General features: G+C 47.2%; 1 protein-coding gene across 1 annotated transcript in view; it reads right to left on the bottom strand.

Annotated features, from left to right (window-relative positions):
• Window positions 1–22,689, bottom strand: part of FGF9 (fibroblast growth factor 9) — a 49,621-nt gene extending 26,932 nt beyond the window's left edge. The window contains exons 1-2 of the mRNA XM_053385865.1: window positions 21,267–22,689; window positions 1,803–1,906 (exon numbers count right to left, since the gene is read on the bottom strand). Coding sequence (XP_053241840.1) covers window positions 1,803–1,906; window positions 21,267–21,543 — 381 coding nt within the window. The 5' untranslated portion in view covers window positions 21,544–22,689. The remainder of the gene's footprint in view (window positions 1–1,802; window positions 1,907–21,266) is intronic.
• Between the last annotated feature and the right edge of the window lie 371 nt (window positions 22,690–23,060).

Below are 23,060 nucleotides of genomic sequence, written 5' to 3'. Positions count from 1 at the left end.
TCTCTCTATGTATGATACTGCCAGTCTTCACAAAACAGCATCAACGAAATTCTTCTCATTAGCTTTCCAGAGCTTCCCTTCAGACTTTGTGGTAGGATACAGCACACCTGCTCAGCCAGTACAACTCATGATCACCCTTTGGCTCCATGCAGCATCCTTTGACTCTTTGCATATGCAGCTGCCTCAAAGTGCCTTTTGAGGCTTGTAGGGCTGCATCCAATCGTTTTGTGGATGAAGGCAACTCAGACTCCTTATCCCTTCCCATTCTCAAAACGTGTTCGGCCAACCAACCTTTGTGTATGTGAGGTCTCCTCTTTTCATGCCTGCATTTGGTGGCCCCCTCATCTTTCTGTCTTTATGAATTACGTAGGCTGACATGCATGACTATTCTTAAATGTCACCCTGAAGTAGGAATGAAACTGAGGGTTAAAAAAAGGGGGTGTCCAAGCCAGGCTAAGGTTGTGGGTAGCAGAGCCAAAAATCCTCTGACTGAAGCCAGAGAAGCTATCCTTTTGTCCCGGAGAAAGACAAGCCCACCATTAGGCAGAGTGGAGCAGCCACCTCAGGCAGCTAATTTTGGGTGCCATGAAAGGGAAGTGAAGGGTTAGTGAAATTTATTGCTGTTGTATCTTTCCTGCAAGTAAGGAAGAAAGGGACTTGCAGGATGGCCGAGGAACCAAGTTAACTTGACCAGGCTTGGGTACTACAAACTAGTGGGTGCCATTTGCTGTCCTGCCTCAGGAAGGAAAACATACTGGGCCATCTCAGCTGAGGGGTAATGGAGGCCTAACTCCAGGTTTTCGTACCTGACCTAACTAATAGAAAGAATCCATACTAATAGTCAGTTGCAGGTGCCAGTGCTCTGTTCCCTTCACCTCAGATGGACTCTACTGCTTCTTCCTCGGTATAGAATCGACTATTTAAAAAAACCCAGAGCAAAGGAGAACCATCCTATAATATCTTCCCATGGCTTCATAGATGGGCGTAAACCTTCCTGTGCAACTTAGGTAGCAATTACACTGGACATAGCTTTGAGAACTTCAAGATATTCTGGATAGCTAAGCAAACATGCACCTTGACATGATGAAATAAGTGGAATTTCTCATTCTTTCTGATAAGTCTGGCATATAAAATGCATGAACAGAAGCAAGGCTCTAGAAATATAACATAGCCATAGATTTGAGGTAGCCAACAGCGTCCTGCAGATGTTTTGGACTACAACCTCCATCATTCCTGACCATTGCTGCAGATGATGGGAGCTGTAGTACAAAACACTGGAGGGCACCACATTGGCTACCCCTGCCACAGAACGTTCCATGGTGGCTAGAATGCCTTGGAAATGTACCTTTCCAAACTACATACCCCCACCCTCCCATCATGGCCTGGTTCTGCTGATTACTATACCATGTAAGAGTATTGCAAAACAGCACAGGAGCGCATCTGTTAACAGCGGCCATTCGCAGAGAGCAGTAGTATCATCCAAAGTGTTGTGCCGGCTTAACATCCTAGGTGAGCTTACCACACCAGCACAAAACTACAGGTTGTGACAATGCAAGTACATCCCACCTTTCATGTTTATTTAATGAAAACACAGGATCAATCTGTCAAACTAAGAAACAGTGTCTTATTTATCCTTCTTAACTAGATTCTAGTACCTTTGACCAGAAATTTGCACAATGCATTGTTTTACAAGCACATGATTGTCTGGGCGCTGCAGATAGCCATTTAACGACCACAGTAACCATAACAGCACATTTAAAGAAAACAGAGGCCAAGATTTTTCAAAACCACAAGGAACTTACCGAGCCATATAGTTCTCCTTTCTCATTCATTCCCAGATAAAGTCCACTGTCGACCCCTCGAATGCTGACCAGGCCCACTGCTATACTGATAAATTCCAGGATACCTGCAAAACACAACGCACAAAAAATGTCCATACCATTTCCATTCACAAATTTAGCACTTGCGGAGTCAACTTTGAAATTGACTCAGTGGCATTACAAAGATGGCAGATGTTTTCCACCAGAAAGAAAAATGCCAACAGATGAGTAATTATTAGAGATACAGACATCCGCAGCATATAAAAGGCAACAGTGCTGAGCTTTCTCCCGAAATTATGCAATGCAGACGAAAGAGGAGTGCCAAATGAAAAGCTCAGCCTTTCAAAGAGGGCTACTTGTTCAAAGAGATTTTTCTTAAGTCCTTCCAATCAAGTACCTGACCAGACCCAATGTTCCAGCAACCCTCTGGCATGCTGGGGCATGCAGAAAGGTTTGTAGAGTTATTTACAGGCTGCTTGTTGTTTTTTAAAAGGTATTTATGTGATCGGCTGCGAAAGATTGTTCAGAACCTGTTGAAGACTGAACGCAGAGCTTACAAAACACAACTTCAGGTCTAAAATCAGGCGAGAGGAACCTTTCTTCAGTCTAAGGGGCACGTTCCTTACCAGGCTACCAGGTTCCCCATCCCTGGTCTAAATATGTGTTACACACACACACACGTGTGGAAACCTGCATTATGTTCAGGAACTGTAATTAAACTGTGCTTTGTCCTGTTAAGTACAACCAGTGCCAGCTATAGGGAGATTGAACAACCCTCAATGCCCACTCAATGCCAACTGCTGCTGCTCTGCCTCACTTTTGCTTGCCCCATCTGCAGTATAGATTAAAGCAGTATCACACCATGGCTTCCCCCCAAAGAATCCTGGGAACTGTAGTTTGTACTGAGAATTGTTAGGAGACCCTTATTCACTTCACAGAAGTAAAATTCCCAGAGTTTCCTGGGAAGAGGGGTTGACTGTTAAGCCACTCTGATAACTGTTGCTGTGAGGTAGCTGTGAGGTAACTGTAGCTGTGAATAGGCATTTCCTAGCAACTCTCAGCAGGTGTCCAACCATGCTGACCCTTGAAGCCAGCCCTCCCTCAGACTAGGAGAAATCCTCCTGCAGGCCTGTAGTAAGAGCCTTGCCAGAGAACTGTAGAAAATTTCCTTAATAAACCTACTATGTTACCACAACTGGCGCGGAGCCTTAATTTAGTGATTAAGGTTCAACGGACAATAAAGGTACAAGCTATACCTTTAAAGTACATTCGAAACACATTTTTTCTCCTCAAAGAATTCTGGGCACAGTAGTTGCTGGGAATGGCATCTGTGAGGGGTGAACTGCAGTGCCCAGTATTCTTTGAGGGGAAGAATGTGCTTCAAATGTGCTTTAAAGGTGCAGCACGTACACAGCTCAAGTCCCAATGTTCCTTCGGCCCTTTTGCTTCAGGAGAAGCCACCCCAGAATGAGTCAATCTGGAGGAGAAGCAGTAGGAATAGAGGATTTGATCCATGGTTATGCTTCAAATTACACCTGCCACACACTCACTAGCAACCCAACCTTGCAAGGTGTCCAATTCCTCATTTATTTGTGTGTGTGAAAAGGGAAACATGGGGAGGGAAGCAGCGGATGGGACAATTTGGAACAGGGGAACAATGGGCAGAGAATGCATAAACATCACCTCACTCTCTCCCTGCTTTTTCCTCAGATTACCTACCAACAAAAGTGCCTTTTCCTGGAATAAAGCAGGCCATTAGAATTTGGCTGATTGTCTAGTTGGGCTTTATATCAGTATCTCGGTATCAGTATCTCCCATTTACCTATAAATAATGAAGACTGCCCACTCCCCACCCCCAAATAAACTAGATACCTACAGTCCAAAGTTTGTCTGTAACCAATATTTGCCACCCAGTTCTCAAATTCCCAAACCCTTGTCTCCCTGACTTCCCACAGTAGCCGGATCTGACCCAAGTCTTCTCTGAGTATTCCCCCCAACCCATGCCTCCCTCTTTGCCTTTCCTCCAACTCCTCTACTGCTAAATTAACCTATCACAGTCTCCTTGAAGTCACAGCCCACCTCCCTTTCGCCATTATTTCCCCTTCTTCCTCCTTCACTGCTTAATTCAACTCCACAGACAGCCAACTCCCCTTCAGCCCACCGTGTTCCCAATCCCGCCCTCTGCAGCCAACAGCCCCTCCAGTCCTTCCGCAAGACTCTTGGCAACCTTTCCCTTTCTACCAAACCAGTTGTCAACTTGCCTCATAGCAACTGATCTGGTTTTGCATATTATGCCATTAACCTTTCCCCCCTAATAGTTCATGTTTGTCCACATCTCCACGGAACAGATTGCCTATATTACATAATTCCTTTCCCCTCCTAATAGCTAGGATTTGTCCACATCAGCAGTTACAAGGATGTTGTTGTTATTTATTAGTCACTTTATTCATGGAAATGACTCAAAGCAGCTTACAGGTGTTGTCATAATTATATCATGTCAGTCAACAGTAAGGCCTCTAATGTGCAAAACAGGATTCTGGATCCAGCAGGACCATTCTTATGTTCTTATGAAAGGATTTTGCAGATGGGCAACCAACAGCAACCAGGTTTTACTGTGTCATATCTCAGAGAGAGAGAGAGAGAGAGAGAGAGAGATGACACAGCAAAACCTGGTTGTATATAGATTGACAACATTGCTAAGGAGTGTGTCTTGCCAAACAAATCTCTTAAAAAAAATACACTATTCTTCCAAGTGTAATAAAAGGTCAAGATATCTCACATGCATTGTTAGAAACTCACATATATAATCTAGGTGCCAAATGGCTCCTCAAACCAAGGTTACAGTCGCCAAAAATGGAATGTCTAGTTGCAGTTTTGGGGTCAGATGGCTCAAGACTTTTTGGTTCCTGAAATTCGTTCCAATTGTGCAGATAAAATATCACAGATAGAATTATACAGGATGTGTTGCTAGTGTGTGAAAACATGCAAGATCCAAGGTTCCCCAGGCCTGCACTTCCAGATGGCGGAGACGTCAGACACCATCCCAGCACCTGGGCAACTTCACTTGGTCACAAGTGGTCAATAGCCAGGTGCAAAATGTGCCTGGCACCTGGCGAATTTCAAACGCTGCTCACATGGTATGGCAAACATGGGGAACCTGTGTCCCTCCAGATGTTGGGCTCCAACTCACATAATCCCCAACCACTGTCCATGTTGACTTTGGCTGATGAAAGTTAACCAGAAGTCCACCAGTTTCTCTCTGCTGCTCTATCCTTACCTTCAGGAATGAACATAGGAACTTGCTTTATATTAAGTCAAGATCATTGGTCCATCTAACTTAGTAATATCAAACTGACAGGCAGTGGCTGTCCAGGGTTCCCGACTGGGGACACTCCCAGCCCTAGAGATACCAGGGATTGAACCTGCAACTTTTCTGCACTCAAAGCAGATGCTCTGTCACTGAGCTACAGCTCTGCCCTATAGGTGGAAGAGGAACTCAGAAGTTGGAGGGAAAGAATGGGACAGAGAAAATGGCTGTTTCTCAGACAGATTTACCCAATGCCAGTTTTTGTTCAGGCCATGGTCCTACCAGGAATATCTGTGAACCAGTGAATGTGGCCTCTTTACCATCCTCCTTTAAACCCTCCTCCAAAAATGTTACCCAGACAATTCTTTCACGTCACATTACACTTATGTTTGTTTATTTATTTATTATTGAAATGTTTAAAGCTCAACTAAAACTTGACAGGATGTTGTACAAAGGACCAAGGCCACCAGGTCAAAATCTATTTTAAAAACAAGGCAAGAGATGAGTTAGAGAAGAACAGAGAAAGAGTGTGGTTGTAAAAATGGAAAGCCAAAGGAGAAAGATGGAATGGTAAGAGGCAGAAATCTGAAGCGAGATTGGGTATTCCAATGAAAGCAAATATATGAGGAAGACAAACATGAGGGGAAAGTGACCCACAGAAAAGCTGTTACACACATTATGGAGCGATTCATTTTGCATCTTTCACAAAGGAGCAATAGCAATAGCAGCCTCAGCAGCATAGATCTATCAACAACAGGTAGAAGCCAAGAGACAGTTTTGTAACCAAGATTGCAAAGATGAGTACTGCTGTACCATTCTCTAAGGCAGTGGTTCCTAAACTTTTTAATATGGTGGCCCGCAAGTCAAAAATTCACTGATTTATTGCAACAAGTGTCAAGACAGCATTATAACAAGCCAACTAAACAAAAAGTTGTAAGAGATATTCATCATACCAGTTAAGGATTGCAAGCAATAATTATTTTGAGCTGATTTATAAAGTCCAAAGCCCACTTACACAGGCTTTGTGACCCACTTGCTAGTCTAAGAGAACACTATTGATTATTGCTGTATATTTTACTCATCACTGCATTGATAACTCCAGCTTAGTAAAAGGCAATCTGTCCATTTTAAATTGTTTGCATTCTTACTAAGTAATAAAACGAAACAAAAAAAATCAGCATTCTTCTGCTAGGTGCAATACTTCTAGTACAATATCTGATACAAACAGCCCATTGGAAAGCTTTCACCATGTTCAGAGCTACATAATCGGGGCTCCAAACCTTGTAAAACTGTAAAACTTTCACCAAACTATCAAGTTACCCCTGTGTACATATAATCACCAAGCAATTTTAAGAGAGGCCAATTCTTAGGTTATGTGCCTATTGTCCAATATTGTAGGCTCTGGGTTTATAAACCTGGTATCTTTCATTCTGGTGTAAAAGTAAATTGGGAGTGAAATTGCTACTCCAATTTCAGATGGCCGGGTCACACACTGCTGACCACCTGAAAGTAAAACGCTGCTAGCCCTGTGGCTGATTTTTTCAAGTCGGTTGTGTCTCTGTTCTTGAGAAGTCTGTGAAACCCACAAACAACAGAGTTTACATATTGCAATAGGAAATGCTTCAGTTTTATTACTCTTTGCTCGGCACACTCCCTTAGGGAAAACTATCCAGAGACACATCTGGACCCTACATAAATCAAAGCGCAAATCACTCTGGATCATGCCCACTGTCCATAATATGAGTTTTGCCAAGTCAGCGGATGTATTGTTTAATTCAAGGCACTTTTAAATGTTTCCAGAATATAAACAATGTGCTCATTCAGTTAATAGTAACACATACAGTCTAAGGCAGTAGTTTTCAACCAGTGTGCCATGGCACCCTCGGGTGCCTTGAATGATGGTCAGGGGTGCCGTGGGCAACACTGACCTCTGTCATTCTTTCTTTCTTTCTTTCCTTCCCTCCCTCCTCTGATGTCTCTGCCACTCAAAGGCTTGCACAGCTGTTTGTTGCAGCAGCCCTGGCTACAAGCTCCCCAGGCGAATGGTGCCTCTGGGGCTGGCCAGGGGGTGCTTCCCAGGCCCCTGTGGGGCAGTGGGAGGAAGCACCTCTCTTTGGGGCAGGGAGTACAGCTCAGAGACCAGGGGTGAAGGCTGCAGCTACCCAGATGACTCCCAAGGAGAAGGGAGAGGAGAGGAGGCTGAGGAAACACTTCACAAGGGAGGGTGTTGCCAACTCTGTAGGCAAGGGGTGACATAACTAGGTTCCTGAGCCCCACAGGGGTGCCGCAGAATGTTGTTGGTCAAGGGAGCCATGGACTCAAAAAGGCTGAAAACCTCTGGTCTAAGGGCTGAATCATATGCTAATTTCACGGATTGCTAAGGTTTGTATCCTGCCTCTCCAAATCCTTCAACACTCAAAGGCTTGTAAACATGCAATCCAGGATAATGTTTCATTTGCAAAGATCAAGCATAACTTTGCCACTAGAGCCAGTGACAAGGCATACGCCATACACAATGACATTCCTAACATGCTATCCACTAGCCAACTGGCCAACCCACTGCACTTTGCAGGATTTCGTTCATTTCCCGATTGCTTTAAAACCCAAACTAGTACGCACTGCTGAATACGACCCTGATAGTTACAGCTCTAGGGTAATGTTGTTATAGGATTGGCAGGGCTGGTTTGTATGTCGTCTTTGGAGCCACTCCCAGCCTGTGGCTTTATATCTGGAAGATGGCATTCTGTAGACAGAGAGACTGCTTAAGCGGTCAAACAAGCCATCAAACAAGCCTCTTTGGCAATGGCTCTTGCCAAGTCTGCTAAGCAACTCTTTGCAGGATCGAAGCGTAAAGGTTGCCATACAAACTAGCAGTTGCCATGCTCCCAGAAAAGATATAGGGGCCTTGTCTTGTTCTCTGAGCTGAATTCAACACTCTGGCTTTACCATCCCCACCACCCCAAAAAAACTGTTGGAGCTCTTCGATAATATGCTCAGCCTGTGTGTGTGTGTGTGTGTGTGTGTGTGTGTGTGTGTGTGTGGTATCATAGAATCGCAGTGTTGGAAGGGACCCTAAGCGTCATCTAGTCCAACCCCTTGCAAAGCAGAAATCTCAATAAAGTCATCCATGGATGGCAGAGTTCAAACCTCCAAGGAAGGAGAGTCCACCACCTTCTGAGGGAGACAGTTCCACTGTTGAACAGCTCTTAGCGTAAGAAAGTTCTTTCCGATATTTATACAGTGGTACCTCAGGTTAAGAACTTAATTCATTCCGGAGGTCCGTTCTAAATCTGAAACTGTTCTTAACCTGAAGTACCACTTTAGCTAATGGGGCCTCCTGCTGCCGCACCACCAGAGCACGATTTCTGTTCTCATCCTGAAGTGAAGTTCTTAACCCAAGGTACTATTTCTGGGTTAGAGGAGTCTGTAACCTGAAGCATATGTAACCTGAAGCATCTGTAACCCAAGGTACCACTGTATATATAAGCATACTGTTTTTGTGGTTTTATATCGCTGAACCCTGCTCTGATATTTTATGAGAGGGTGATATGTACTTTTATACATAAACAGATGTAAATAAAAAACACCACAGTCTCTGGTGACCTTCATTCTAGGAAAACTCCAGCCAAAGTATGTGCTGGCACCCCGAAATCTCTCATTTTGCTCAGATACTGGGGTGCATACAGCCATATCATGGTTTGCAACACTGCGATGGATTGCTGTACATTCTTTAGGCCTTGTATGCTGCTGCAAGAAATATTGTAATCAGGTTGCTGAACAGTCATTTCCCATACATCAGGTGGCAAGAGATTCAGGAATGGGTCATTAGGCTGCCAATGTTCTCTAATCAAGAAAAAAGCACACCATAACAAGAACTCCAACTTATTTAATGTTCTCTAACAAGACACGCAAGTAGTCACACTGGCCATTCACTGCTGGACCCCTTCAAGGGTTTGCATTTGACCAGTTGCAATCTGGAGTTTAATGGGCTTCAATTTCCCCGGGATATTTCAAAGGGAGCCAAGAAAACAATTCCCAAGGAGAGCCCCTTCAATCAGAGACAAAGTTCCTTTTTCACAGGCGGCGTCTTCCATGGGCCGTCACTCAATACAAGGCAATATGGAACAGCCCCTGATCAGAAGGGAGGAGAGGAGGGAAAGGAACAGCTGTAGTTTAAATCCCAGTGAAACAGCTGCACACTCAGCAAAGAAAGAAAGTGCTTCTGCAGGTGACACGACTATGGTTACATTCACACACAAACACACACGCACACACACTACAGTTAAATCACACTTAATAGCAGCCCAAAATAATCCTGGAAACTGTGATTTGTTAAGGGTGCTGGGAACTGCAGCACTCTGAGGGGTAAACTACAGTTCCCAATATTTCTTAGGGGAACATCACGTGCTTTAAATTTGTTGTGTGCACACCTTCTATGGCTGTAGATTACCAGTGTTTAGGGGGAAACAAGGGCAGAATTGCAGTTTGCCACTTGCCCACTCACCTGGAGCAAGCTCCTAAGCGATTACCCAAGTACCAAAACTATCAAATCCACTTAGTGATGCTAAGTGCTGACTCAGCAGCCATTCCCGGGTGACTCCATACCTCCTGGAGCCACAAGGCCCACTGTGAGCTGCAAGAGCTGCTGGCGGCTCAGGACAGAACTAACAAAACATCTCAGCCGGCTTAGTCTCAGATGAGCTCCGGAGAGGAATAGGAAACGAATAACTTACTGAAAGATGTTATGTGCAGAGCTGCACCTAAATGTATGTAGAACCTGGGAAACCAGGGTTCAAATCCCCATTCAGCCATGAAACTCGCTGGATGTGACCTTTGTCCAGTTGCTGCTTCCCAGCCTAACCTACCTCATAGGGTCGTTGTGGGGATTAAAGAGAGAGGGGGAGAACCACGTACTACACCTTGAGCTCCTTGGAAAGGTGGTGTATGAACGCACTGAATAAAAAAGGAACACATTTTATTTAGGCTGAGTATAAGAGGCAGCAATGTTTATGGGACTGGATACATACTGAGAATTAAAAAGCTTGCAAAATGCGCATAAGAAGAGCTCTGCTGGACCAGATTAAAGGCTTATCTAGTCAATAAAATACTTCTGGGAAGCATATAGTGGGGCATGAAGGCATGAGCCCTCTCTGCTCTAGCAACTCGCACCCACATCATGCATTTAAAGCACTCAGATATGACTTTAACGGTCATGGCTTCCCCCCAAAGAAGCCCGGAAACTGCAGTTTGTGAAGGATTCTGGTAACTGTAGCTTTGTGAGGATTCACCACAAACGCCTCCCTCGTTCTCTTAAAATAGCAATGGCGCCCACCTGAGAGGTGCCAGAACTGAGTTCCAGTGAGTTCCAACTGGGGGAAAAATGCCCTGGCCTTATGCCCCACAAATATGTCTAATCCCCTTTTGAAGACATGAAAGTCAGTGGCCATCATTACAGGAGAAGAAAATTCCATAGTTTAACCATGGACTGTTGGGGTGGGGAGTGTTTCCTTTTGCCAAATTCCTAATTTTGTATTATTTGGGGGGGAACTATTTTTTGTCAATATTACCTATTTCTCTCTTGACAGTGCCTGCAGTGACTAGTTGGGGGGGGGGAATGAACCTTCAAGTTTTGTTTTTTGTAGTCTTGGGGTGGCATAAGGGGCTGGAGACCTACTTTCAGGGCATTTGGTCAGACTAATGGCCTTGAGAAGATATTTACAAATATGGTTATGGTGGAAGCCCCTCCTGTGCTTTCACACTGGTAGATACACCAGTGCAACTCTTCAAATGCAACACTGGAGTAAAAGGTAAAGGTGAAGGACCCCTGGACGGTTAAGTCCAGTCAAAGGCGACTATGGGGTGTGGCGCACATCTCGCTTTCAGGCTGAGGGAGCCGGCGTTTGTCCATAGACAGCTTTCCGGGTCATGTGGCCAGCATGACTAAACTGCTTCTGGAGCAACAGAACACCATGACGGAAACCAGAGCGCACGGAGACGCCATTTACCTTCCCGCCACAGTGGTACCTATTTATCTCCTTGCACTGGCATGCTTTCGAACTGCTAGGTTGGCAGGAACTGGGACAGAGCAATGGGAGCTCACCCCATGGTGGGGATTCGAACTGCCGACCTTCAGATCGGCAAGCCCAAGAGGCTCGGTGGTTTAGACCGCAGCGCCACCCACATCACCTGTGATGGAAGTGAAAAGCCCAATAGAGAGAGAAACCAACCAACACTGTGGTATAGAGCCGTTATCACTGGCTCCATTTGCACTAAAAGAAGCTCACTGAAATTACGTAACTAACATTGACTTGCTTAGTTGGATATAACTTTGCTGGACCCAACCTGCTGCCTTGGAACTATAGCTACTGTGCCAGCCAGACTGATTCTTCTACAAGCCAAGCAGAGAGAGAAAACACATGTGACCACAGCACACACATCCATGCATGGGGGAGGTTAGCCACGAGCATAGAGGGATTTCTTGGCAGGCAGACATTGCAATCTGCATCCCACTGCAAGTCCTTAGTTCAAGGGAGCCTTCTTAGCAATACTATCGAGCCTGCTTCAAACCAAGGTGTTCTTGGTGGCTGGTCCTTTAGAGATGCACTAAAGTATCTCTTAGAAGCTCTTCCTGTTTGGGTTGGCTTTGGCAACGGGCTCAAAGTGATGCCAGCAGACATTGGAGAGGAGTTGCTTTTGGTATTTTTAAAGGCTGCAAAGTAACTTATTAGGAAGCAAATGGCAGTCCCACTAAGTTCAATGGGCTTAACATGAAGCTGGGATGCAAGTCTGAGTTAGGCTGCAGTCCGAAACACGCTCATAAGGAATAAGCCCGACTGAAAGCAGGGGAAATCATTTCCAACCAAATGCACATGAATAGTATTATTTGGTTTCAATATAATACATTGGTATGCTGTTTTTATTTTGTTAGTTGACATAGGTTTGGGGAATGGGATGAGTTATAACACCTCAATACGAGCCTCCATTGTCCAATTAACATCCACACACACCTTTGAATGTTAGAATGCTGTTGTAAGTTAACTTTGAGCCTCAGGCTGATTTTCTAGGGGATGCAATAGGTGCAAGGGAATATTGGGCCCTGGGTTCTCATCAGGTTGAAAGGTCATCTGTTGCCATTATTTAAAAAACAAAACCAAAATCCTACTGCTATAGAAATAGCATAAATAGGAATAATTGAATAGAATAAAAAATAGTAAAAGCAGCAAGAAGCCTGAGTTGATGTAGAACAAAGGGACAGAATTTGCATCCTGGATATATACTATTAAATCCATTAGGCCTCACTTTGCATATGCACATGCACTTAATATGCAAAATCAGAAGATCATCGGCCCTGTTGACAACTTGCCATAAGCCCAGATAAGCTGAAATTCAAAAGCATTCTCTGTAACTTCAAATTAAAGAAATCACAAACCAATGAGTACTCTAGCAAGGTCAGTTCTGCAAGGAGTAAAAAAGACTGAAGTTACAAGTCATGGGCCCCTTCCACCCCTACTGATGGTGGTGGTGGCAATTAAAATTTATGGACCGCTTCACAACATAAAATCATCAAAGTGGTGCACACAATAAAAACAGAATAAAACACAAGCTCTTAACACATGCATATGACGCAGTGGGCATTAGTCCACCAAATCTTATGCCATAATATAATTTATTAGTTTGTGCACAGACTCAAAAAAGTATTTGTTCAACGGCCAACCTATGCTGCTCAAATTTAGGAAAATCATAACCGGGCATCCCCAGCTTGCTGAAACAAAAATATCCTGCCAGTGGTGGCTGTGATCCTATTTTGCCTTACCAGCCACAGGAGGCACTTTCTAAAGACTTAAATGAAGAGTGCCTGCCCACCATCTATGAAACAGCTACTGCAATTCATCTGCAGCAGCAGGACTCAGCTTTCCCCCCCCCCCCAGCCTTTGCAAGGAGGCTGTCGCTGCTGCATCATCACCTACGTGCAAACGAAGCTGGAGTCACAAGCTACGCATGGAAGGTCACAGACTGCAGGAGAAGGACATTGTGCAGGTGCGGGCTTTTGCATCCCTTTTCCTTGCCATCATATAGGATGAGTTCTCTCCCGTCCAGGGATTTTTGCCTGGAGGAGCAGGTAAGGCAAACTCTCCCTGAAGCTTTTAGGATATATAATTGCCAATCGCCCCCTCTTTCCAAAGGGCTGGCTCCTATTCCAGAACAGCACGAGGCTATGAAAGTTAGCTGGCGCCTTTTATTAAAGAAAATTGTAGCGCTACAGAAAGCACAAGTGCTATACACACAAGTGCCAAGTTTTGGTTATCCTCAGAGCAAGCAGAAGTGTGTGCATATATAAATATATATACAGGGACAGTTTGAATGGGGCAAATATGGCCCCATTCCTCCAGAGAGATCAAGGCAACATTACATGCTGCTTACCCATTTTATCCTCACAACTCTAGGAGGTAGGTTAGTGTAAAGACAGGCTTCCTCAAACTCGGCCCTCCAGATGTTTTTGGCCTACAACTCCCATGATCCCTAGCTAGCAGGACCAGTGGTCAAGGTTGATGGTAATTGTAGTCTCAAAACATCCAGAGGGCCAAGTTTGATGAAGCCTGGTGTAAGAGAATATGCCTTGCCCAAGGTCACCCTGTGAAACTTCCAACAATTCCACACTGGACCTCGCATATTGGACATGCACCCAGCACCTAGTACGGACTCAGCACCAGAGGCGGAGGGTAGATTCTGCTTTTGCTGCATCAGTGCCCTTGTATGCAGTGCTTTCCCCAGAGGAGGCAGCAGAATGGCAGCCATCAGTTGAGTGGAAGCAAAGCACTGCGCTTAAGGGCTAAACCAGCTCCTTACTGAGTCTGCTCCATCTGCATACAGGGTCCCTCTAGAGCAGGGGTGGAGGGACCTGTAGCCCTCAGGAGCCTATTGGAATACAACTCCCATCATCCCTTGCCACAGGCCATATTGGCCAGAGCTGATCGGATTCCAGAAACATCTGTTCATCTAGTTTGTTAAAGCAAAATAGGTAGAGTAGACATTTCCCTTTGTCCTTTCAGACATACTCAGTTCCATTCAAAGTTCCTGGGTGTAAGGCTACACTAAAAAGACTTGGGAGAGGAAACGGTCTGGCTTAGCAGCATTTTGCCACAATGAGTTTAAAGCTTAGAGGCTAAAATGTTAGACTGAACTATAGAATTGTAGAGTTGGAGGGTACCCCCACGGTCATCTAGTCCAACCCTCAGCCATGCAGGAATCTCAACTGGATCATGCATGACCTCTGCTTATAAACCTCCAAGGAAGGAAAGTCCATCACCCCTCGTTGGAGTCTGTTCCACTGTCAAACATCTCCGTCAGAAAGTTCTTGCTGATGTTTAGCCGGAATCTCATTTCTTGTAACTTTGGTTTGGTTTGGGTCCTACCCTCCAGAGCAGAAAACAAGCTTGCTTCGTCCTCCATATGACAGCCTTCAGACCTTTGAGGATGGATATCGTATCTCCTCTCAGTCCCCTCTTCTCCCAGCTAAACACAACCATCTCCCTCAACCGTTCCTCACAGGGCTTGGTTTCCAGACCCTTTATCATCTTGGCCACCCTCTTCTGCACATGTTTCAGCTTGCCAAATTTATAAGTGGACACGCCACCCATAAAACTGGGAATTAATAACCTACCTTGTAAGGTTGGCTGTGCTAAAGAAGAGCTCTGAAAAGCAAGCGCTCTATAAATGTTGAAAACTGAAAACCATGTACAGCAGGGTTAAGGGACTTGTAGCCCTTCAAATGTTGCTGGACTACTGTCGCCATAATCCCTGGCCACTGCCCATGCTGACAGGGGCTGATGGGAGTTGTAGTCCAACACCATCTGGAGGGCTGCAGGTTTCTCCAACCCTGGTGTAAAGAACCGAGTGCTAATCAAAGAAAGCCTCTGATGGCATTGTACAGTGGTTGGTATTCCGGGACTAGGAGACCTGGATCCCTCAGCTACAAAGCTGACTGGGTGACCTTGGGCCTCACTCAGTTTAACTGACCTCACAAATCCTTAAAAAAGGAATTGTGCAAGCTACTCCCAAACACCTTGCAAGGTAGAGCAGGCTAAAAGTTTAACAACAGTCTTATTATTTGTACCCCACTCATCTGCCTGGGTTGCCCCAGTCACTGGGGGGGGGGGAGCACCAACAGAAGAAGAGTGCAAGCTGCATTTTCACTCCTACCCACTAAGGAGAAGAGCGTTGGGGGGCGGTGAGAAAGGAGAAGGCAGAAATCGGTTTTAAAGATTGCAATGACATTGTGCAATGAAGTGGGGTCATTCCCCAGAGGGAGGGGCTTGCCTGCCTTTCCCCTCCCGGGTCCTAAGGCTGCTACATTTTACCCCTTGCGTTTTCCAGAGGCCTCGGCCAGGTGGGGGAGCAGGAGGTGCTGGACAAAGGAAGGGGGGTCCGCTATCCTTTCTCTGCAGGATGCGCCCGAAGAAGCTGCTTTAGTACAGTACTGCAGGTCCCGCTCCTCTTGCTTATCCGAGTCATTCTCTGCAGCAGCAGCAGCAGCAGAACAGGATTTTTTACAGCAGCCCGGGAAGTAGAGGGGGGCGGGGGGGAGTATGACGCTGCAGCAGCCGGATCCTATGCAATGGATAGATATATAAATGAACTGGAAAGCAGGACTTGCTCCGCAGCTCAGCGTGCCTCGGGATTGCAGCCCCGAGACTCGTCAGGTGCACTGCAAGGACCCTCTGCAGCAGCAGCATGTCGCTCGAGGACACGCAGCTGCCGGCGCGTGACGACACCTGGGGAGCGGAGACGCCTGCGCTCCGCCGGGGATCTATGCACCGTTCTTTTTAAAAATAATGGGAAAGCGATCGTTTATAGAGGGTCCGTGACGCGCATAAGCACGTGCGAAAGCCCCGCCCACGCATCCCCAGGGCGAAAACTAACACTGCCGCTGCTGAGCCGACCGAGTGCGTGCGAAACCACCTAGCTGGAGGGCGGGGGCGCGATCGTCCGGTGCTGCCGGTTGCTTCTCAGCTGGGAGCTGATCTGGCCGGAGCCCGGACGAGGGTTGACTAGCATGACTCCTTAACAGAGCTCTCTCACTCTCTCTCGAAGGGTGAGATTTTTCTCCCTCTCATGCAGTGGTTGTGCTGACGCAAGAGCTACGCTACCTTCCCCCATCCCCAGGACAAAATTCCTTAAGTTTACCAGTATTGCACCGTCAATGTCCTACCTACACCAAAGGCACACGCAAAAAAAAAAAAAACCCAACCACCCAAAAAAATCCCCAATAAATTCCGACATTCCCCCTAGAGATAGCATCCACTTTGATCCCGCGGGGATCGCGTTCCACACTGGATCTCGTAAAAGAGCTTGCATTTAAAGGAAGACGTTAAAATGGTAAAAGTATCACGGGTCCCTGAGCCGGTGCAGCTTGATTTATGACACGTCCCTGGCACGTGTCTAAAATAGGCTTCCCGTCTAAGGTTTCTTCTGAGAAGTGGGGGCGGGGACGGGGTGCATAGCCAAAGCAGGAAACTGGGTCCCTGGGTCCTATTTCCGAGCATGACTTTTAAAACCCCGCCCACCCACAAATACTCAAATGCATGGAGAAGCCTCCTCTTATTCTGGAACCAAAAGCTACCCAGCTAAATTCGGATTGGAAACGAGGGTTGCAATCCTGTAGCTGCTGGCTTGGGAGTCAGTGACCTTTAACTCAATGGAGCTTACTTTCTGAGTAGCCTTGAGTTGCGGAAATGCACTGGTGTTGGGCAGCTATATTAGCTGGGACCTGTGGGCAACTCCCGAAATACAAGTCCCTGGGGCTGGTTCTGGAAACGCATAGGAATGCAAGGGCACATGGACACATGCATTGTGAAGTTTGGTTTAAAAATAACTGACAACTTGAATAATAATAAAAAAACAAACCTGGGAATTGTAAGGATGCTGCAATGGTGAGGGAGCCAAGATGTGCCCATACTTCTCTTGGCACACAACATAACTGTAATTCCCAGCATTCTCTAGGGCAAACTAGAACATAATTACTTTAGAGTTTTACCATCTTATGTTGATGCCAAGATACAAGTAGTTCTACAGGAATTACTTCTCAATATAAAAAGTAATCCAATAGGAAGTACACTGAAATGTACTAGACTTGGACTAATGTCAAGTCAATATTTTTAGGATTGGGTAGGCTGCAGTATATTTTGGGGTCACCTTTCTGCCCTGCCTGCTCCCAATTAACCCACTACCATCATAAAAAGACAGTCCTTTTTGGAGCGCTCTCTCCACCTTTTATATATACTGTAAGCCTTACCTAAGCAGGTGCTGCATTAATTTTGCATTCTGTACAGAACTTAAACCAGCTGAAATGGTTCCAGAATAGTACAAGGGCCCAAGGTATTCAGTCCTTGAATGGGTTGGCCAAGCTTATTATGGAAAGGACTTTTCTGACCTTGGTTTCTCAAGGTCTGCAATGAAACCTGTTCAGAAGATTCCAAAGGCTAATTTATTTTATGGAATATGGATTTGGCTGGGTTGTTTGAGCCATTTGCGGCTATTTGCTTTCTGCATGTGACATACTGGGAAATGTTGTAGTTTAAGAACCTGGATCAGGCCAATCGCAAACTTGGTCTAGCATCCTGCTTTCACTGTGGCCAGTAGATGCCTACATAAAACCCACAAGCAGTGGCTGCAGCACTCTCCCCACTTGTGCTGAACTGGTTGGTATACAGGGGCAAACTGCCTTGCATAGTGGAGACAGAACAAAGCCATCATGGCTAGTGGCTGTTGATAGCCTTATTGTCCATGACTGTGTGGCCTGACCTCTTGATGTCCCTATGGATGTAAGCAGGAGAAGTTTCTATCCACACTGCATTCAGCATTCTGTTAACGGAATAATGCATGCCTGAAACCAAGAGTCCCTTGGAACAGCTTGACATAAAAGCTGGTTGTGGGGCCCAGCAGCTTGAGCCTATGCAGAGTTACCCAGAAGTTAGCTCCCAGCGAAATCAGTGCCCAAGTACAGGGCACGTACGGGAGGTTTGCAACTTTAGCTACAGCATAGAATTCTCACAATATCTAAACTATCTTGCCTCCCCTTTCCATTCAGTCCTAGATCCAATAGTCATCACCTCACTGCGAGAGCTGCAGCTGAACAGATGGTGTAAGGATCCCACCACATTAAGTGCCATGAGATCACAGAGGTTTTTGAGTTGTCCGCTACACATAGCCTTTCCAAGTAAGTGGCAGAACAGTTCTATAGGGGGTAACCAGACACAAATGAGGACAAATTCCCCCGAAATTCTGTTGCACAGGTGAAGCAGGAGCCATTTCACCATCCCTGCACAATAAGCTGCACTCTACCAAAGCACCTTTTTTAATAATAATATTTTTTAAAACCCCACAAACTATTAACAAGTACAGGCGCTCTGTCCTTTTTTGCACTTGGCCACCCTAGACCAGCCTTTGCCAACCTGGTGCCCTCCAGGTATTTTGTCCTACCGACTGGGGGCTGATGGGAGCTGAGGCTGATGAGAATTGTAGTCCAAAATACCTGGAAGGCACCCAGGTTGCTGATTGCAGACCTAGACAATGATCCCTCCATTCTCCACCCCTTAAATCAGTAACTGCCTGTGATGATATTATTATTATTATTATTATTATTATTATTATTATTATTATTATTTAGAGTCACCTTTATTTAAAGAGCAACAATCTTCCAACAGATAATGAGAATATTAAGGAATCTTAACTACAAGGACATAGTTGTTATTGCACTGCATCGCTTCTTGGCGCACCGTATCGGGAAATCCACCTTTTCGCATGTAAAATGAGCCGCCTCCCCCTAACGCGGGTCTTCTGCAGCTCTGCAGAGCAGCAGCAGCAGCAGCTGGTGCGATGGCCCAGCTCAGGCGAGCGGCTGGGAGGAGAGGAAGCGGCGGGGTGTAGGACCCTGCAGTGCCCTCCTGCTGCTGCCAAGGCCAATGCGCGCGGTAGCAGGAGCGCCAGCTCGGCCGCCGTACACCTGCTAGCGGCGTGAGCCCGCGGGCTGCCGCTGGGCTCCAGCACAGCGTGCAAATCTCGCCTCTTAACGCACCAGAGCTTCCTGCTTTTGATCTCGCACCAGCCAGCGTACCGTAAAGACTGCAGCCCCGTCCTTGAGCGCGCATGCACATCCCTGCACCAGATCTCGCCTCTGCTGCTGCTGGCATGCAGAACCACCCCGGAGCAAAAGGGGCGTGCGTCTGCATAGACGCATATCTACAGAAGCGCAAAGCCAACTTCTGCATAATCCCTCAACTTTCTTTCTCCGTTTGAGAGCTGCCGAGGATATCTCTGCTGCTTTGCGCCCGCAACCCTCAAGTTTACATGCCTAGCGCTGGGATTCTCCGCAGACTTTCGCCCTCCTTTCCCTTCAACTGCATTCAAGAACTATTCTCCTGTTCAGGTGCATGTGTTCCTAAGAGAAAACGGCGCCCAGGCCTGAAAAGGGAACGTGTGCTGCAACGCAGAGAACGGGGGGGAGATGCTGTTTCAGGGCTGCAGGCAATACTAGCCCTGCCGAGAGTAGACCTACTGAACTTCATGCATATGAGGGCCATTCATTGCAACCTGAGTAGGACTAGCTAGCACCCGCTTAGGACCCCCTTAGCCTCTGGAGAACGAAGGGTGACACCGGATGACTTTGCATGTAACCACCGGTTCGAATCTCCAATGACCCCTTTGAAGCGCATCCCTTCCTCGCGAGCCCCGCCATTATCTCCCCAGCTCTCGAAAGCAATAAAAGGAACACAGTTTAGAGCTTGTTCAACATCTGGCATTCAAGCATGGCGGTGGAGAAGGAAGGGGGGAGAAGCACCACGGGACCTTTTCTTTTTCTTTTGTTTTTTTCTTTGTTTTTACGACCTGGTTTTAAGTGCTGTCAGGTGGATTCACTCACAAGTTAACTCCTTCCAACAGCCGCTGGAGCCGGCCTTACCCCCCAAAGTGGCATTTTACCACCCAAACCCCCTTCAAAAAATTCCAGATTTTGTAACAAAAAATAAAAATAAATCAGGCCAGCGCCAGCCCGTTGTAAAAAATCAGTGGCATTTTGGAGCTAAGGTGACTCCGAGAACGCAGAAGGCCCACAACATCGGAAGTACCACGTGAAGTCCTCCGACGCCCCTCTCTATACTGCTGAGTCACAAATAGGAGCCCTTGGGAATGAAATCGGCCGAACACGAGACTCTTAAATCTCAGGGTCGTGGGTTCGAGACCCACATTGGGCAAAAGATTCCTGCATTGCAGGGGGTTGGACTAGATGACCCCCGAGGTCCCGTCCAACTCTACGGTTCTGCGATTCTAACACACACCTTCCCCCCCCCCCCAACTCTGAAAGGAAGTCTGCGCCTGCAGTGGTGGAGCTCCTATTGGATACCTGCGCTCAAGCATGTGGGCGCACAGCAGAGGGACAGAGGCGAAGGAATGCCTTCTTTAATGACCAAGAGATCTGGGCTTATGATGCAGGCACCCACAGCAGCGGTGGCTATTCGCAAGAGCCGCTCACTGTAGGGGGATCCCTCACAGTGATGGGGGCAGGATAAAGGGGCGGGATCCTTTGGCGGGGGGGGGACAATCCAGACCTATCTACGGAGGCAGGTATTAAGGGTCTTGCGGTGGGGGAAGAGTGCGAGGCACTTCCTTCGCCCTAGGATGCCGCGATCCTTCCCTATTAAGAAAAAAAAGCGACTGGGTTTGAAATGGGAAGCACATTACTGACTCATCGGGAGAACGGGCTTTATAAACCTTATTTATAACAGGACACCTTATGCTCACCTCTATTGCCCCTTAGCCACAAACCTAGAGGAGCGGCAATTCTTTTAAAAATATTTTATTATTATTATTATTATTATTTCCCAGACTTGTGGCTCTTTGGTGAAAAAACTCTTACTTGCACGCTTGCAGGGGTGTCCCGTTTGCATGCCATCTGCAAATCCCGGAGGCATTTCCTCTTCCGAGCTGTTTTAACAACAACAATAATCCTCAGCATCGACTCTCCATCCCATTTCCTCCCGACCAAAAAAAATAATATTATTATTTTATTTGGTTGTGGTTTTTTAACCCAACTTCTGTCCTTGTCAGCCCCACGGCCACCAGAAGGTTAAATCGCCCATACCTACCAAATCTGCTGTGGTCTTGCCTGGTTCCTTGGATCGTACCATTGGGGAAAATCTCTAAATGAAATCCAGTCCTGCAGTAGAGCTGCCTCCGCCTCAGGATCCCTTTTAAGTGATCCAGGTCCGTCACCGCAGGGCCACGGGGCAGCCCACCCGCTTCCGCCTGGCCCAGGTGGTCGCTTAACAACACGGGGCTATCAGCCGGCAAGACAGGGACGTTCCCAAAGGGTACCGCATCCTGGACGCCGAAATAGTTCCCAACTTCACCTAAGGGAGCCATCAGGAGCGAGGGGGAGGGAGGAGGAGGAGGAAGGGGGGAGGAAGGCGAGCTCGTTTTTGAAGCAAAACTGTAGTGCCGGTGCCCAAAAACCCAAGGCAGAGATCTTTTTCTCCCCCCCTTTTTTTTGGGTGGGTGGGGGGGAGGACGTGCTCCCACTCCACTCTCCCCTCCCACTTGTAGTTACATGGAGGGGAAGACTGTCCTTTGCTTTAATCCATCAATAATAATAAGTAGGATATATATTTTTTTGAAAGTGATCTGCTGCTTCGACTTGTCCCAGGTTCAAGGTCAAGCCGCTGTTAGTCTTAAGAAAGCGCCGCACACCGACATATTTATAAACACATCAGACGGGTCTGGAGGGGTCCAGGGCGAGGGATCATCTATATTCCTCCAGCTCTTAGCAAGCGGTGGGGTCTTCTGCCCATCCGACCGTAATGAGGCTAAAAATCCGTAGTTTCTCCATGGGGCTTAGGAGCAGCACGACCATAGCAACTTCGACGCCTGAGGCTTTTTTCTAGTGGGAGCTGCACGCACCGATTATTGTTATATAGGCAGATATATTTAAGATGCACGGGCGACGCCAGGATTTTTTATGGATTCTGACTCCAGGAAGGCATGCGCTGTTTTTACTCTATAACTGGCTGCATACATCAGCATGGACTCCTGCAAGGAGAAAAGCGGGAGAAGAAGAAAAAGAAGAGCAGGGTGGGTGGGAGATCTCACGCTGGCTGGCTGAGACGAATCCCCCTCTCCACCGCCCGGAAGGGGGGGAAAGAGATTTTTTTTATAATTAAAAAAATCCAAATAAAGAAAACTTTTGCCGTCCAGATCCTATTATCCCGAATTCTCCGGAGGAGGCACCGCGGGTGCCTCTCTGGGCTCAGCCGGGCCGGCGATCCGCACCGAACAACGTGTCCCACGGCTGCTCTCTCTCGGCTGCCTCGCCTGGGAACAGGTGCCGCTTCCGCAGGGCTCCCGGTGCCGCGCCGCCGCTGCCGCTGTCCTCCAGTGCCGAGCTGCGGCTCTCGACTGTGCCTCTTCCATCCAAGCGCGCAGGGAAAAGTGGCGCAGGAAGAGGCATTGGGCTGGGTTTAAGGTAGTCCAGCTTGCGGGCGGACACGGATTCCGCCCAGGTCCTAGCGCGCAACGCTACCTGGTGCATTAGAGCGGCGGCGGCGGCGCTCCCTTTCCATCCCAGCCAGCTCAATGCCACCGAAGCGCCTCGCGCGAAAACCCAGCCAGCCAGTCGCTCCCTCGCTCGGGCTTTTTGCTGGTCTGCGGCACGCCAGGCTCGGCGGCGTTGCAGCTTGAAAGCGGCGGAGAACTTCCCAGCCGCGCGCGGATCCAGGGGCTCCTGGGGCGCAGGGATTAAAACCGGGGGTGGGGAAGGAAATAAGGGGGGTGCAGCGCGCGCGGCGCTGGGTCAAAGCATGTTTTGTTTTGGTTTTTTTAAGGCGGGGATCCCGGACTTAGGTGCTGGGTCATCCACTAGCGCGGGGCGTCCTTCCGGAGAGGAG

The sequence above is a fragment of the Podarcis raffonei genome, chromosome 4, assembly GCF_027172205.1.
Source record: "Podarcis raffonei isolate rPodRaf1 chromosome 4, rPodRaf1.pri, whole genome shotgun sequence".
Taxonomy (NCBI): domain Eukaryota; kingdom Metazoa; phylum Chordata; class Lepidosauria; order Squamata; family Lacertidae; genus Podarcis; species Podarcis raffonei.
This window is presented reverse-complemented; position numbering and strand designations above follow the sequence as displayed.